At 46.0% G+C, this 18,241-nt stretch overlaps 1 protein-coding gene across 1 annotated transcript in view; it reads left to right on the top strand.

Moving 5' to 3' along the window:
• LOC137428138 (polycystin-1) overlaps positions 1 to 18,241 on the top strand; it is a 211,301-nt gene that overhangs the window by 13,996 nt on the left and 179,064 nt on the right. Inside the window, exons 4-9 of the mRNA XM_068118069.2 lie at positions 1,845 to 2,071; positions 7,544 to 7,659; positions 10,302 to 10,449; positions 11,240 to 11,490; positions 12,022 to 12,825; positions 15,293 to 15,418. Coding sequence (XP_067974170.2) covers positions 1,845 to 2,071; positions 7,544 to 7,659; positions 10,302 to 10,449; positions 11,240 to 11,490; positions 12,022 to 12,825; positions 15,293 to 15,418 — 1,672 coding nt within the window. The remainder of the gene's footprint in view (positions 1 to 1,844; positions 2,072 to 7,543; positions 7,660 to 10,301; positions 10,450 to 11,239; positions 11,491 to 12,021; positions 12,826 to 15,292; positions 15,419 to 18,241) is intronic.

Below are 18,241 nucleotides of genomic sequence, written 5' to 3'. Positions count from 1 at the left end.
CTGTCGCGATCTCGCCGGGCAGTCTTCAAAGCCTGCAGGAAATAAACTCAAACCAACCGGATTTTATGTACAAAAATAAACGCCGGATTTATTGAAACAGAAGGCCGGTAGCAACGAGGCAAACACGGTGGACTAATCCCTCTAACTGGAGCGCTCCTATTACAGACACACACATGCACAGGGGATGAACTAATGAAATAAATAGGGGTTAGGATTTTATGTGTGACTTCGCTGTGAGCAACTTGTGGGGTCTTGTCAGGGTCGCCTAGAGTCGTCCGGTGTGTTGGTGTGAACCTCCGGTCGTTGGCGCGAAGCATGCGCGTTGGCGGGAACCAGGCCTCGAAGTCCTCACACGCCGCAGCGCTCATACTCTCGTCCACGCGCCGCCTCTCCTGTCAGCTGTTTCAATCCCATATGTCGGCACACAACCACTTGGAGATGGGTCCAAAACACCAAGAGTAGCAGATCGTCAACACACACTCGCAGGCAGGCACCAGAGCAAGAGCCGAGGGCAGAGGTGGGTGAGAGGAGCAAGAGGTCGAGAGCAAAGGAATCCAAGAGGCAGCAGAGGGAAGAGGTCCAGGCACGAAGGGATCCAAAACGAGAATAAAGTCCAAACGAGAAGGGTCCATAACAAGAAGGGTATCCACAACGAGAAGGATCCAGAACGAGAAGGGGTCCAACACGAGAAGGGCAAAATGCCGGCCAGCCAGTTCTTTTATTGAGTTTTGTTGTGGGGGGGATTTAATTAGGGTAACTAGTGGGCACTGGTGATGGTAAAAACAGTAGGGATAACTAGAGAGGTTTCACACACAGGGTAATTAACATAATTCCTACACTAGTTAACATGCCCCATTCCTCGTAATCGGGACAAATATACACCTAATCCGACATCCGGGCTAGACAGGTGCCTACTTATGTATATTGAGATGGTTCTTCTTCTTCATGACAGTCGGAGCATGATACTACACAGATCTACCTGATCTGCCTGATCTATCACTCTACCCCAAAATGCATAACAATATGTTGAATCCCACTTCTGACACCAATAAGAGAACTGCTTTATTGTCAGGCCACTAGCAGCATGGCGAGCTCTCGCGAGATTTCACATCATCCCGTTTGAGTTGGAAGGGCATATGGTAATTCACAAAACATGGAACCAAACACAAGCATGGAGCAGGAACATAGCATTACATTACATAGAAACACGAGTTTTTGTGGATGATGCGTCACACGGCCAAGATTGCCTGTGAAATTGTGCATGCAATGTTCTCCGACAGAACCTGTAACACTGCACTATGACCTTTCTTATAGGGGTTTGATGGTGCCAAAACATGTGGGTTTCAATAACGGATTTATGTTCACTCATGGTCCGGTTCTCATAAGAAGATGAAAAAGTACATACTTCCTTGCATCTCCCATAGAACACGTTTTTGTCCTCGGCTCCTCCGTCAAGGTTGGAGATGGGGGACATTAAAATTGAGCTCTGTCCATCCGACTAACGGTCACATGTCCATGAACTATGATTCGTCCATGTACTTTACTTTTGTGTACGCGGCATTTCAAAAACAGTTGAAGATTTAGCTTTCAATTGCAGTTATCTATTTGTCATGACGTTATCTCAACCTGATCAGATCATGGCGGTGATTGGCTGAATTCTGTTGCTATGGCAACCATTTCGATAACTTGGTTTGTGTACGTAACATTTAAAAAACCGTTCAAGATTTAGTTTTCATATTACAGAGATCTGTTACTCATACCACCCAAAAGACGGGGGAACCTCGTGTATCAGCTACTTGTCCTCATGGATTTTGCCCTCATACTGTCCTCCATTTTAATTTCAGATCTAGCATGTCAGCCTGGCTTGGGCTGAGCACCATTGAAACACCTGGCACCATGTGCTGGGTCACTGGTCACAGTGCAGATGAATTTGGAGCATGGTCATCTGGCAATCCCGAATGGGACCCTCAACATGGTGGCTGTGTCCAGTTTGATGCCACCAATAGAGGGGCATGGCGTGTCGCTCCTTGCACTCAGCCAGCACCCTTCATCTGCGAGGCGCAGCCCAGCAGTGAGATCACCTTGTTATCTCAGTGTGTTAATCACATTCAGTAATACTAATGCCTGTGTCCCAATATGACAATGCTATTAATCTGTCTAATCTGTCAAATCATTCCCTAATCGTTTCCCTAATCTGTCCGTTCATGGCGCAATAATTACTCTTTGCATTTTAAAATCGAAATTGATAAATTGCAGTTATTTAATTGTTCTATTTCTCAGTTAGGTGAAGACTCACTCTCTTCAATCCCACTCCTCCCTCCAGGTCTTTAAAACAGCTGTTCACCACCATCTCTTGTCTTCCCCCATTCAACCTTGATCTTTTCTACCCCGTTGATTCACCCCAGATCCACTTTTTTGAAATTTTTTTTTTGTTTGTTTTTTTTGTTTTTTTTGTATACAAGATCGAGGCTCGTGAAAGAGCGAAAATTAATCACACAGAAAGACAAACAGACACATAAAACAAATAACATCGGGAGCGGTAGACAAGATGGGGAGAGAGGGGGAAGGACACAAACACAACATTTGAGAGCAGGGACCGAGAGACATGGAGACATCGAGAGATCTGTGGGAGGGAGAGGGCTTTGGGGGGGAGGCATGTGAAGGGGGGAGGCATGTGAAGGGGGGGAGGCATGTGAAGGGGGGGGGGGTGGGAGAGGTATAAACATATGGACACTGCCAGGATTTCCAGGAAATAAGTTGGAATTTCAAACAAGGTGGATCTGGGGTGAATTAGTGGGGGTAGAAAAGATCAAGGTTATGGATGGGGGAAGATAAGAGATGGTGGTGAACAGCTGTTTTAAAGACCTGGAGGGAGGAGAGGGATTGAAGGGAGTGTGGGAGTTTGTTCCACAGGCGGGAGAAAAGAGGAATGAAAGAGTGAAGGTGAGCAGAGAGCCGAGATTTCGGCAGTTTAACCATCAGAGGGTTGCTGGCAGATCTTGTGCGACCTGTAGGAATATTTGGGGGACAGAGCACAGAGAGAGCTGGGGGAGCAAGGCCGGAGAGGAGTCGGTAGAAGACAGAAAGACCACCTACCTGCCTGCGGTGAGTGAGTGAAAGGCCCTCAGAGATAGCTTCATCGCGGGAGATTCCAATGATTTTGAAAGCTTTGGATTCAACAGCGTGAAGCCGAGCCAGGTGTGAGGCAGGAGCACCAGCCCATAGGGGAGAACAGTATTCCATTGAGCTGCGGATGAAAGCCTTGTATGTGGTGAGGAGCTCAGGTGTGCCGAGGAAGGACTTCGCACGACGGAGGATGCCCAGTCGGCGACTGGCTTTGGAGGCCAGCTTGGAAATGTGGTTTTCCCAAGAAAGATCATGGCAGATAGTGAGACCCAAAAGCTTGAGTGACAGAACTTCTTGGAGAGGATTGTTGAGAAAGTAGATGGGAGGGTTGTCCAGTCGATCTTTTCGGAGAGACATAGTAAGAGAGTGAGATTTGGCAGGATTGAAAGACATGTTCCACTTGTTTGACCAGTCTGTGATTTTGTCCAGGTCTTCAGAGAGTGAGGAGGCTGCAGACTGCCTATCTGAGGGAAGAGGAATGGAGCGGCAGAGAGTGGAGTCATCAGCAAAGAGATAGAGAGGATTTTCCAGAGAGTCAGAGAGATCATTGATAAAGACCAGAAAAAGCACAGGGCCCAGCACACTTCCTTGGGGAACTCCAGCCTGAACAGGAAGGGGAGATGAGAGAAATCCATTCAGGGCCACACGTTGACTACGACCAGAGAGGAAGTCCGCAAGCCATGCATGGAGATTTCCATGGATACCATAGGAGGAGAGTTTGGTGAGCAGAGCTGGGTGCCAGACCGTATCAAAGGCCCTTGATATGTCAAGGGAGACAGCTCTGATTTCCTGTTTGGCATTCAGGACCTCCATCCATTGTTGAGACAGCAGAAGCAGCATGTCCAGAGTAGAGTGACCTGGTCTGAAACCAAATTGATGATCAGAGATCAAGCCATTGGAGAAGAGGAAAGATTTCATATCCGAAGCAATGATGGATTCCATGACTTTGCTGATAATTGGGAGCAGGCTGATTGGTCTGTAGTTGCAAGGATCTGTTTTTGCACCTTTTTTGTGTAAAGCGGTAATGTTAGCTGATTTCCAGGATGCTGGCAGATGACCTTGAGCAAAAGATAGGGTGAAAAGAACAGAGAGAGGGTGAGATAGAGCGGCAGAGCAGGATTTTAGGACCCGTGGGCTGATGCCGTCTGGTCCAGTTGCAGAATCAGAGTCGAGGTTTGACAAAAACTCCTCCACCTTGTCAGGAGAGAAGGACACAGAGTCCAGGAGCATTTGGGTTCGACTGGGAAAGGTGGGAACAGAGAGAGATGGGTTTGGGACTAAGGATTTCGAGGCGAACACAGAGTTGAGGCATTCGGCTTTGTCACGTGCGATGTCAACTGTGTGGCCATTTGAGGTAAGGGAGGGGATGGAGGGGGAACAAACACCAGAAACGGATTTGACCAGACGCCACCAGGATTTGGAGGAAGGAGACAGGTTTGAGAGTTCATTCTTGAGTGAGGAGAGATAGTGCTTCCTGGCACTCCTGAGGGTAGACACACACTTGTTCCGAGCTTGGTGGAAGGAACTGAGATTTCCTTCAGTTGGATTAGCCTTCCAAGAGGCAAAGGCAAGTTGTTTCAGGGCAACTGCCTCACCACAAGATTCAGTGTACCATGGACGGGAGGAAGGGTAAGACAATTGAAGGCGAGATGGGATAAATCTGTGCATGAGAGAGATCAGTTTGCTTTGGAAGAATTCCCAGGAAGAATTGATGTCAGAGGCAGTGGAGATGGGAGACCAATCCAGACGATTGATGGCTGCTTGAAGACCGTCCCAGTCGGCCTGAGTGAAATGCCAGACTCGTCGACGCTGAGGAGGCTCTCTGAGAATGGCCAGAGAGATGTCCACTTTGACAAGCACATGATCAGAAGAACCGATTGGAGCAGAAGAAGAGCAGCAGACATTAGCAGGGAAGTTTGTCATAACCAAGTCTAGAAGAGAAGATACTCCATTGGCTGAGATCCGGGTCGGGAAATTGACAGATTGTGTCAATCCCAGTGAGTCACAGAAGTCCTTTGCTGAGGTGCCATGACTAGTGAGAGAGGAACCCACACCCAACCAGGTGGCATGATGACAGTTGAAGTCACCACATATGAGGAAGAGAGAGTTGGGATGAGTGGATAGAAGTTGGTCCATGTTGTCAGACATTGAAATGTAGATGGAGTCATCACTGTTTGGGGGACGGTACAGAACACATATGAACAAAAGGTGGGAGCGGAGAGGAAGCCGTAACCAGAGGTACTCCTGCGGGTGAGGAGGAAAGAGAGCAGTGCAAGGAGAGTGAGGAAGAGAGTTTTTGACAAAGATAGCCACCCCACCACCAGGCCGAGGCTCAGGTCTATCATACCGGAGGAGGGAGTAACCAGGAAGAGATATTAAGGAATCAGAGACATCTTGAAGGAGGAAAGTCTCTGTTAAGCAGATCAAGTCTGGATTGTCAGAAGCAACCTGTATGGAGAGATCAGTCAGGTTTGAGCGAAGGCCCCGGATGTTTGAGGTCCATACCGTTAATGAAGAGAGAGGGGGAGCATCGGGTACAGGACAGGGGAGGGGAGGAGTAGGGTAAGATGAAGGATGAGAGGGGAGGTAGGGAGAGCAGTTGATAGTGTTTCAGATGTTGCAGAAGAGTTCCAAGAAAGGGAAGGATGAGGAGGATGAAAGGTTTGCTGGTGAAGGGATGCGGCACAGTGAGGGGTTGTTTGAGGGGGGGCAGAGGAAAGTAGAAGGTTTGGGGGGGTGGAGGTATGAGATAGAAGGGAGACGAAGTGGGGAGGAGGCAGCTTGGAGGAGGAGGGTGGAGGAGAGAGAATTGGAGAGGAATGGTATGGGGGGAGAATTGAATGGGAGGGATTGGGGGGGAGTTTTGAAGGGGAGGAGTGAGGGGGGAGTTTAGGAGGGGAGGGGCAAGGGGGGAGTTTTGGAGGGAAGGGGAAAGGGGGGAGATCAGGAGTGGAGGGGCAAGGGGGGGGATTAGGAGGGGAGGGGCAAAGGGGAAGTTTAGGAGGGGAAGGGCAAGGGGGGAGTTCAGGAGTGGAGGGGCAAGGGGGGAGTTTAAGAGTGGAGGGGCAAGGGGGAAGTTTCGGAGTGTAGGTGCAAGGGGGGGGATTTGGATGGGAGGGGCAAGAGGGGAGTTTAGAAAGTGGATGATTAATGAAAGACGAACATTGATAACAAATTGGGTTTGTTGTGATTTTCAAGTTAGCAATCCGGTTCAGGATGATGGAGGAGGGATGGAATGAATGTGAATTTAGACCATGTAGTGAGGGAGACGTATAAGATATTGAATTTCTTTTTTTTGAAGTGGAATGAGTTGGAGAGGAAATTGAGAAAAGCCTTTTAAATAGGAAGAAAAACAGCGTGTTGTAATATACCACTGAATAAAAAACAGAAGGGGAAAGGTTAAACATATTTTAAAATATTTAAACAGAACTATGAACAATCTTATATGCACAAAAATACCAACGGGGGGAGAGCCGAGAGGGACCACCACGAGTCACGTGAACAGGGCAAACGGTGGATGGCAAGGAGATAATGGGGGTGGGGCGAACAGCACACCTGGACAGAAAATACAGGATGAGACAACAGTACACGTGGAGAAAATAAAATAAATGTTTTTGTTTTTTTTTGTTTTTTTGGGGGGGGGGGGGGGGTGGGGAATTAGAACGTTAGACAGTATTATGTTCGGGGTAGAAGGGAAAAAACCAAGAGCCAAGCAAAACACACTTAAGTTAACAAAACACCGACGGGGGTACAACTACAAGGCCACACACAAGGGCAGAAAACGATTAATTAATTACGAGTTACAGGAAATTCAAACCAAAACTAACTACACCAAAACAAACCAAAACAAACCAAAACTAACTAAACAAAACTAATTCCGACTTCTGTCCTGGAAGTCCTAGCAGTGTCCATGTTTTTTTTTACAACTCCCACCCCCACCCCCTTCCCGTGCCTCCTCCCCCCAAGCCCTCTCCCTCCCACAGATCTCCCGTTGTCCCTGTTCTCAAATGTTGTGTTTGTGTGCTTCCCTCTCTCTCCCCATCTTGTGTCCCACTCCCTTTATCTTATGTTTTATGTGTCAGTTTGTCTTTTTGTGATTAATGTTAGCTCTTACACAAGCCTCGGTCTTGTACACACACACACACACACACACACACACACACACACACACACACACACACACACACACACACACACACACACACACACACACACACACACACACACACAAAAATACTTTTCACAAGGCCCTCGTAGATCATTTCATCTGTTGATGCATTGGCACTGCAGTGGGTTGACATTTGTGGAACTTGACAAATGCGCTTTTGAACTCCGGTTTCCATGGAAACCGAACCAATAAATGGCCTCGTGTCTGTCACATGCAAAATGAATTTAATAAAACGAGCTGTATTTGCAGTGTTTCTTGGAGATGCGTTCTACTTCTTGGTGGGAACGGTGGCGTTCAGTGGTGCCTATAAAGTCAGGAATCTCACTCGACTCCAAAAGCTCCCAACTGCTGGTGGTGATGTCGAGGTAAAAAAATGTTACAACTGCAGTCGTCACAAAGCCTGATTAACAATGTTTACCTTTATTTTTGTAATTCATTAATTTGGAATTAATGAATGGCCTCGAGGTACACCCTGCTATAAACTGTCATCGAGGTGTTTTACAGGCAGGGTGATTCATCAATGTCTGTGCCATTCCTCGGATGGACGTTAAACTCGATGTCCTGTCTGATAGCATTTGTTGGTGGGAGTTAACAATCTCATGGTGTCATTTGTGAAGAGTCGGCGAGCTATTGCCAGCACCCTGACCAAATTCGACATTCCTGCTCTAACCAGCAGAGGGCATTGTATCAGCGGCACAGCCGCATCCTCATCCAATGATGCTACCCCGCAGCCTTGTGCCACATACGAACAAAGAAGTGATAACTAGATCAAAGCTTCCTCAACTAGAATGATCTCTCTGACTCTCTGGAAAATCCTCTCTATCTCTTTGCCGAGGACTTCACTCTCTGCCGCTCCATTCCTCATCCCTCAGATCGGCAGTCTGCAGCCTCCTCACTCTCTGCAGACCTGGACAAAATCACAGACTGGGCAAATAAGTGGAACATGTCTTTCAATCCTGACAAATCTCACACTCTTACGATGTCTCTCCGAAAAGACCGACTGGACAACCCTCCCATCCACTTTCTGAACAATCCTCTCCAAGAAGTTCTGTCACTCAAGCTTTTGAGTCTCACAATCTGCCATGATCTTTCCTGGGAAAACCACATTTCCAAGCTGGCCTCCAAAGCCAGTCGCCGATTGGGCATCCTCCGTCGTGCGAAGTCCTTCCTTGGCACACCTGAGCTCCTCACCTCATACAAGGCTTTCATCCACAGCTCAATGGAATACTGCTCTCCCCTCTGGGCTGGTGCTCCTGCCTCACACCTAGCTCGGCTTCACGCTGTTGAAACCAAAGCTTTCAGAATCATTGGAATCTCCTGCGATTAAGCTAACTCCAAGGGCCTCTCACTCACTCACCGCAGGCAGGTTGGTGGTCTTTCCGTCTTCTACCGACTCCTCTCTGGTCTTCCCCCCAGCTCTCTCTGGGCTCTGTCCCCCAAATATTCCTACAGGTCGCACAAGATCTGCCTGCAACCCTCTTATGGTTAAACTGCCAAAATCAACACTCTCTTCTCACCTTCACTCCTTCATTCCTCTTTTCTCCCGCCTCTGGAACAAACTCCCTCACTCTCTTCAATCCCACTCCTCCCTCCAGGTCTTTAAAACAGCTGTTCACTACCATCGCATATCTTCCCCTCACCCCCTCATCCAAAACCTTGATCTTTTCTACCCCCGTTAACCCACCACAAACGCACCTCCTCCAAATTCCGTTTTCTTTCCTGAAAGCCCCTGCAGTATCCATCTTGTTTATCTTGTGTACCCTGCCCCAGTGCCCCAGCCCTCTCTCTCCCTCAGATTTCCCTGTTCCCTAATATTGTTGTACTCCCCCTTCTCCCCCTCCTGTCTTCCACTCCCCTTTTTATATGTTCTATGTGTTAGTTCACTCATTCAGCTGTCGTTCAAAGTCTTTTATTGAAACATTGGAACTACACAGTATACAAGGCCCTTGTCTATAGTTCAGTGGAGTGCTGCTCTCCCCGCTCTCCCTAACGCCTCATCCACCCATCTTTCCTGGATTCATTGGCATCTAAAGCTCTCAGCATTATTTCAATCTCCCAGGAGAGGCCGAACAAGGCCTGAAGAAATCCGTATGACGTTATTTTGTATCAGTGTATAAGACTTGTGATGGAATTTTTAGAATGTTTGCTGATTCAAAAACAAAACCCAAATGAAGACTGCTCGACCTTGCTCCTGTCTGCGCATGCGTGTTCGGGTGACTTTAGGGCCAAAGTACGACTGACTAAAGCACATCTTTGTTTTCCGATTCATGTTCAAATACAACATTCAGTTGATATTAAGTTATTGCTCGATCATAAACTGACGTTTGTAGAGTGACGGACGGAAGTGAACCAATTGCTTCACCCCTCTTTTCATTTGGCGTAATTACATGATACTGTGGCGGACACAAGCAAGAGGACACGAATTCAACGCACCAGCAGGTGGCGCGAACGTCCAGGCGGGGAACTGGAAGGCATGCCCCGCCTATCGACCGATCGGCCACGCCCGGGGACTAGGCGTGGCCCCGGCACATATATGCGGGTTCCAAGCTCGAGCCCGCCCAGTGCTGCAGTTTGAGCTTTCTTAATAAAGACTCTTTTGGTTATCAAACGCGTTGTGGCCTACCTCTTTGGCAAGCAAGTTGTGTGCGTAGCACCACACTTCACTGGTGACCCCGACGTGCCACACTTCAATACTCTGCTTACTTCGCTTTACACCACCAGGTGGCACTCACTGTTTATGTGATGCATTGCCAAATGGTGCTCTGGAGTCATAGGAGTATTTGCTCGCTTGCTCTGAAAGCTTTTTAGGTATAAGAGGCGTGTTGAAAAAGTTAAATAATGCTAATTCTACACTAAACCATTTTGAATGTACATCAAAAAATAAAGGAAAATATGATAACCGAACAAACTCAGAGGGAGGGTTTTATATTTTCACATCAAGCATCCGAGAGAAGAAGAAGATTGTTTTTCGTTTCCTCATGTGCTCTTCATGGCTGTTTCCTTCCAGCTGATGCTATTTCCTGGTTTATGGTTTTCCCATGCTGGGAAACTTACAGAGCTGAGTCTCGCCGTGCAGCACCGGGACAACACCGTCGCTGTACGCGTGCAGCTGTACAGACCCTACTGCACAGGAAACACGCACTTGGTTGCACCAGGTCAGAGGCCACTAGTTCCCACAGGGTCAGAGAGGGTTAACTTCTATGATGCGTCTTCTAGTCAGGTTCACGTTGTTTTTTTCGTTCAAAAATTTTGGTAGATTAGCAAAACGATACATTTTTGGAATATTCAGAGCATGGGGAATCCAAAAATTAATGTTTACATTTGCGTAGACACCTTTGTGAAAATGACCCTCAGGACAGTGATGAAAATCTGTAAAAGCATATTCCTGAACGGTATAGACCTCGTAGATCCTGTGTATAGGACTTGTAGTTCAATCTGATACTAACAAGGCTGCTTTCTTGCTTTATAAACCCAAACCTATAACTTCAAAGGACTTGCAATATCATGTATTATGTAATACAGTTATATCACAAATATAAACACAATGGTTTTCAATTACCTTTGTTTGTTGCTTTTCTATGATCCTGAGCACTATTTTGAGGCCTTTATTGGATTCCTTGACCCAGAAAACATAGGATTAGCATATTTAATTAACTTTCTTCGTTGACTAGAAGCCGAGATAGCGCAAAATATGTATTTTATGGCGGCCATTTTGAAAATCCAAAATGGCGGCCACGCAGGTGTCTGTGCAAATGCCAACATTGATTTTCGGATTCTCCATGCTCTGATGATTCCAAAAATGTACAGGTTTGCTAATCTCCCAAAATTTTGAACGAAGTTATATTTGTTAACACAGCGAACTTGACTATTCAAGGGTTGTTTGAATGAATAAGCTCACGTATTGATACTTGCCGATGTCTTGTCTCCGTTCCTGCCTCGCCAAAGGCTGTGATAGGTCACCAAGCCCATTTGCTACCTGCGTTCCTCAGCTGCAGTGCAATGGCACTGGAATGTGTAACACGAGCTTCCAGTGGTGCAACCTCAAGGGAATTTGTTTGCCTGTTGGAGAACCCTGTAGCACTTATGATCCGTGGAGCGATTATGTCCCCCCACGCTACAACGGCACTCGGCCGGCTTATGGTCTTGTCGGTGAGGTCCTTCTGTGCCTACCAGCTGGACCACCTTTTCTTGTGAATGTGAGTTTGGTTAAGATAAGAAAATGGCTGAATTCAGGTACAAAGGGTGAGGGAGAAAGGTGGTTTTACGTTTTTCTTTGCAGAATTGAGGCTCATTGAAGTTTCTCCAAAGACTATTTCCAAGCAGAAATGTCCAAGGACCAAATGTCAAGAAAGTTTAACTACATTCGAATCAAAATGCAATTAGGAAGGGTCCTACCTGAAAGCCATTTTTATGGTCGTGACTACTTTCCCTGCAAGTTGAAGGGTTAAGGTTATTCGAGTTAGGGTGACTGAATTCACGAAAACTAAAATGGTGTTCATTCGTATTTCATAAATTGAAAGCTGAGGAAGGATGTTTGGAAAGACTGTGCTTGGATGAAAGATTGTTCCATAATTGGCTCAATATTAGTGGGGATGGTTGTGCCAAAGACTCCATTTCTCTCCCTGCATCTGTGGAGTCGGCTGTCTCGGCCCTTTTGGCCCATTGAGCTAATGACTACTCCGTTTGATGGTTCACTAGGCTTGTGTTTTGTTGTATTTGCCTAACAGGTTCCTCTCGCTGGTGCTCATGGCATAAAGGTTTTCCCAGATGATGTTTTGGGTCTTCAGCACAACACAAAGCCTGGATCTTTGCTGAATTGCTGGAGTAATGGTACGTCATTACGCTGGCGTCAAAGCTACCTCCACCGCGTGATTTCAAACTGGTCTCTCTCAAGCTTGAAGCAAGGGAGCAGCCCTGAAGACGACAACGGGTGGACATGGGTTGATGGCAATGTATGTGACATTCGTGCACTCTATTCTGCAAGAAAACGTCTCCTCAGTTCTGCCTCTACAGAGCATGCACCTACACCTGGACTGTATACATTTTCAGTTTCTTTAGGGAATCCTGCTGGTCGTATATTGTCTCATTGTCACCTGACGCTCCATTCTGCCATTGATGGTCTGACCGTCATCCACCCTTCTAAAAATGACTCCACCAAAAACACTTTAACTGTAGCTACAGGCCGGAACATCACAGTACTGGCAAAAATTACAGCCGGAAGTGGTGCTCTGGCCACCTGGTCATTTCATCGTGATGGCATTGAACGACGACTTTCATTTCAGGCCTCGTGCCCAACGACACTGCTTGACGACCACACGTGGATCGATGCCTGTGCTCGAGAAACTGAAGATACGTGGTTTTCCATATTCACTTTTAAACTTTCATCTTTGGGAAGCCTGACTCTGTCCATTATTGCCAGCAATAACATAAGCCAGCAGGTCACCAGTGTGGTTATTCACGGACAAGACGCGATCGAAGGCCTTGCGATCATGGACACCAGGCAGACACGATATGTAGTCGGCATGCGGTTGGTGAGATACTTGTTTCGTAACTTTGCTTCATTCTTCAGATATTAGTCCAATCATTTGACATGCTGCATTTTTCTGTGATCTCCATTGCAAGGTTGTTATATATCCAGGGGCGGACTTGGTGATTCTGGGGCCTGGACAAAAGTCAAGGATGGGGCCTCATACACCCTTTAGTCCCACCCAAACCACTCTGACTAATAATAAAGCACACATTTTTCACAATGCATGTCCCTTCAATAATGCACGGCATTTTCTATTAAACTTTACTCCATTTTCCAACATTCACCAAAACAATACAGAAAATGAAGAGCTATTTCTATAAGAAAGAAAACAAGAAGAAAAAGACATACAATGTCATAGCCCCCGCACTGGTTTTAGTAATTTTTCTGTACGGAGTTAAAGGCTGTGAGTCGGCCATATTTGGTTGGATGAAAAAACAAAATCTTCTGCATATGTATAGTTGTATACTCATGTATTGACTTTGTGCCAAGTTTGAAGAAAATCGGTCCATGTATGTCCGAGAAATGGATGGGGATACATTTAATTAACAAAATGGCCGACAGTCGGCCATCTTGGATCTGATCTCGAAAAACAATGGCGTGCATATGTAACCCATCATTCTTTATCTGTGTGCCAAATTTGAACAAGATAGGTAAATGCATGTCCGAGAAATTGTTGAGGACGTGGTTAATATCAGGTTTTTTACAACTAAAATGGCCGCCAGTCTCCCGGTTGGCCATCTTTGATCAATCGCAAAAGAAAGTTCGGTGCACGTGTATGCCGTCATGTGCTGTGCTTGTGCAAAGTTTGAACAAAATGGGACCATGCATGTTCAATAAATTGTTAGGGACACGTTTAAGTAACAAAATGGCTGCCAGTCGGCCATCTTGGATCTGCTCTTCAAAAGAAATGATGTGCATATGTAACCCATCATTCCTTATCTCTGTGCAAAGATTGAAAAAGATCGTTAAATGCATGTCCAAGAAAAGTTTGAGGACATGCTCAATATCGGGTTTTTTACAACTAAAATGGCTGCCTATCAGCAATCTTTGATCGCATCGCGAAACAAAATGATGTGCATGTGCATACCGTCATGTATTATCTTTTTCCAAGTATGAACAAAATCGGTCTATACATCTCCGAGATATGATTGTGGACGCACGCACGGACGGCTGAACGAGACAAAATCCTGAAGCCCCAGTTTCAGACCAAGTCCAACGGGGGGTAATTGATATTGTAATTGGAATGTAATGACTAGATTTATTTGACATCTCAGTGTGAATGCATTGTATTGGGCTCGAAAACCACATAGTGCAGCTATTACTAGGAAAAAATGGGGTTAGTAAGGCAGAGATACATCTACCTGTTAGCCATAATGTTACCGCAGCCACTGACGGTGCTGCTGCTTCATTCTCCGTTTTACTTTTTAAGAAATGAGCAACGTTTTGTAAACTTTCATGTAATTTATTCTCTGCTTTAATTTTTTTCGTTTTTCCACCACACTTGGATTATTTAGTTTCATTGTTTCGGTCTAACTTTGCCTAGATAGGCCATAAAATAAGGTCAGCTTGATTGATGACGTGCGTCATTTTTGAAAAACAATTACAACCGAAGAATAAGCTCCTTTATATGTGTTGTAACATGAAATGTGCACATTACAGAATATTACACACACTCTGGGATGTGGGGAAAAGGGGAAACTGGATCTGTGGACCTCTGACCCTCTACACATGCCATCAATGCCCTCTGCTATTAATAAATTAATCCCCTGGATTACATGATCTCTCCAATGCTATGTCGCATCGCCTGATAATTATATTTGCACTTGTATTTAAATGGCAACTTGTTTAAAAAATCCTGCTGGTTGCCATTCTGAAACACACCTGATTATTTCACCGTCTCCTTCAGCACCTTCTGCAACTCGCATAATTATTGCGGAAAAAAAGAAAAAGTTTTAATGAAATTTTAAGCTGAAAGTTTGAAATCAATATTCGATTTTGGTCACAATTTGTGAATCGAATTCATCAATCTACTCCCTGACTGTTAAAAACTGACATTGATACTCCAGAAGCAGGGTGCTGCATCATGGAGTATGCCATCCTTTTGCACAGCATTTGGGCAGCATTTGTCTGTTGGACGTTAAAGACTACATGACTCTTACCTTTCGAAAATATTAGGCAATTGTATTGCGAATTTTAAATTATTTCCCTGATTCCCATTGGAAAGGTAATGACGAATCACTTCCTGTATTCCCTGCCTTGAATCTACTTTGGGACCATTGAGGCTCCATTGAGGAGTATAGTATTTGATGAGGACAAGCTAGGTTGCTGTATATATTTTGCCTTTTAGAGATCTCTTGAATTCCTGACAGCTGCACAGTGCACCTGCATTTTGGTGCACCAGATGACTTGAATCTTGGCTAATGAAGCTACGCACCAATTAACTTACAAGTTGTGTCCTTTTCAACCAGGAGCTAAAGGCAAAAGTGTCAACTGGAAGTTCTGTAAGATACAGCTGGTGGCGAGATGGAGGTCTTCTTGCCACCGGGCATGCATTCAACATGGAGTTGGAATCAAAAGGGAACATCACATTGAAGGTACTTTTCTTTGAAGGTATAAATTGAAGGTATAAACGTCTTTATTGTAAGACTGCACTGTAACACTGAACTCCTCCGGGCTGGCCGCCCGGTGTATATCATGAGGCCACGCCTACCCCTCGGGCGTGGCCACCGCCCACTTGGTGCGTGGAATGATGTCACCACGCCAGTGGGCTTTTGTGTCCGCCACAATAGTAAATATAACCATCACACTTTTTTCCCAATGTCGTGAATGCAAAGTTTCTAGATTGAAGCGGTGTATGCTTCATGAATCAATGATAAGTGGTGTAAGGTACGAATAACCGCGGAAGTAAGGAATTAGCCTCGGTTTTTCGATAGTAATATCATTTTCATAATAATGGTAACGTAACGATACAACAACACACAACATGCATTTTAAAGGCCATTTTCCCTGCTAGAGCGGGGGTTAGCGTAACGATAATAACGTAACGATAATAACGTAATGATAATATTAGTAAATCTAATCGTAACACTAATCCCTTCGTAGTGACTGCAAAGTTACTGGAGGATAAAATATATCATCTACTATATAAGAGAGATATCTGTCTGTGTGTGTGTGTGTGTGTGTCTGTCTGTCTGTGTGTCGCCATTTTTCTCAGAGATGGCTGAACGGATCTTCGTCAAACTTTCAGAGCTTCATCAGTGAGTGCCTGGGAGTGCTTTCGGCAAAAAAAAATCGGTTTTTTTGGAGTTTTAAAATATATATAATCGCTCGATAGTGCCCAAGCTTTTTTATATTAATGACAGTTATATACAAGTACACATTCACATAAATAAATACAAAACAATCACCAGACATTTGAACACAAATAAATCAAACAATTCCGGAAGTATACGAAGTTGGTAGTACGGCTTCTTCTTCTTCCTGTTCCGCATCACACTTATCGAAGAAATGGTATAAACACCACATTCACCATCATATATTCAACGGAAAGATGATGAACCCCCTTCCTCCCCTTCCTCTCCTGCCTTCCCCCATATCCCCTCCTCCCCCCCCCCCCATTTCCGACCCTCTTCCCCTCCTATCCCACCCAGCCCCCCCCCCTATCTTTTCTTTCATTTGTCACATGGCACACACCAAAAAAGGGGCCTTTTCTATAGTTGGCCACATGGCACACACCATATAAAGGAGCCTTTTCGATAGTTTGTCACATGGCACACACCATATATAGGGGCCTTATCTTTTGTTTGTCACATGGCACACATCATATAAAGGGGTCTTTTCTATAGTTGGCCACATGGCACATACCATATAAAGGAGCCTTTTTGATAGTTTGTCACAAGGCGCATACCATATAAAGGAGCCTTTTCGATAGATTGTCACATGGCACACACCATATAAAGGAGCCTTTTCGATAGTTTGTTACATGGCACATACCATATAAAGGAGCCTTTTCGATAGTTTGTTACATGGCACATACCATATAAAGGAGCCTTTTTGATAGTTTGTCACATGGCACATACCATATAAAGGAGCCTTTTCGATAGATTGTCACATGGCACACACCATATAAAGGAGCCTTTTCGATCGTTTGTTACATGGCACATCTCTATATATAAAGGAGGAGTGTCTGTGTGTGTGTGTCTGTGTGTGTGTGTGTGTGTGTGTGTGTGTGTGTGTGTGTGTGTGTGTGTGTGTGTCTGTCTGGATGTCCGCTTATAACTCAAGAACTACACATCGGAGAAACGTTTTAGACACAGATTCGGAATCAGCATAAAATCCCGGTGGTTTTAGGCTCCGTTTTATTTTAATATCAATGGTTTAAAAAAACCGCGCAAGCTGCAATTCCATGGTGTAGTTTGTGGCGGCGCTAGACGTTCGGGGTGTATTGCAATGGTTTGTCGGGTTTGGCTGTGGGTCCAGAATAGCTCCTATTTCCTTATGTTCTTCCACTTTTATTTTGATTCTTCTGTTACAACGCCTTCCTTATCTACCTTATATCCCCCCGATGAGGCCTGTACATAATTTCATGCGGCAGAATTTCGTGCATTTTGAGTGAAAGAAGTGAGACGAAGTTGTAGGAGGAAGAAGAGGCGCGGTCACTGTGGAGCCTCGATCGTGAGTGGAAATGGCGGGAATTGCGTTTGTATCGCAAAGTAAAGGATCTGCATTCATTTCTGAACTTGCATTGGTGGATTGTTATACATCTGCATTATTTTTCATAAAAAAACTTTATGTTGAACTTTAAGGCTCCAAGCATGGACTATATATATAGCCCTCATTGAGGTAAAAATAAAAGCCTGCTATCGCTTGCCAAGCAAGCCGTTCCCCCTCCCCCTCCACTCCCCCTCCCCCTCCACTCCCCCTCCCCTCCCCCCTCCCCTCCCCCTCCCCCCTCCCCTCCCCCCTCCCCTCCCCCCCTCCCCCTCCCCCTCCCCCTCCCCCCCTCCCTCCCCATTATTTTTCATAAAAAACTTTATTTTGAACTTGAAGGCTCCAAGCACGGACTCTATATATAGCCCTCATTGAGGTAAAAATAAAAGCCTACTATCGCTTGCCAAGCTAGCCGTTCCCCCCTCCCTCTCCACTCCCCCTCCCCCTCCCCACTTCCTCCCCCCTCCCCCCCCTCTCCCTCCCCTCCCCCTCCCCTCCCCCCTCTGCCTCCCCTCCCCCCTCCCACTCCCCTCCCCTCCCCCTTCCCCTCCCCTCCCCTCCCCCTTCCCCTCCCCTCCCCCCTCACCCCTTCCCTCCCCCCTCACCCTCCCCCTACCCCTCCCCCCTCACCCCTCCCCCTCCCCCTCCCCCCTCATCCCACTCCCCCTCCCTCCCCCTTCCCCTCCACTCCCCCCTCCCCCTCCCCC

This window comes from Myxine glutinosa, chromosome 5 (assembly GCF_964187855.1).
Source record: "Myxine glutinosa chromosome 5, kmMyxGlut1.1, whole genome shotgun sequence".
NCBI lineage: Eukaryota > Metazoa > Chordata > Myxini > Myxiniformes > Myxinidae > Myxine > Myxine glutinosa.
Note: the sequence above shows the minus strand (reverse complement) of the source record. Positions and strands in the feature narration are given on the sequence as shown.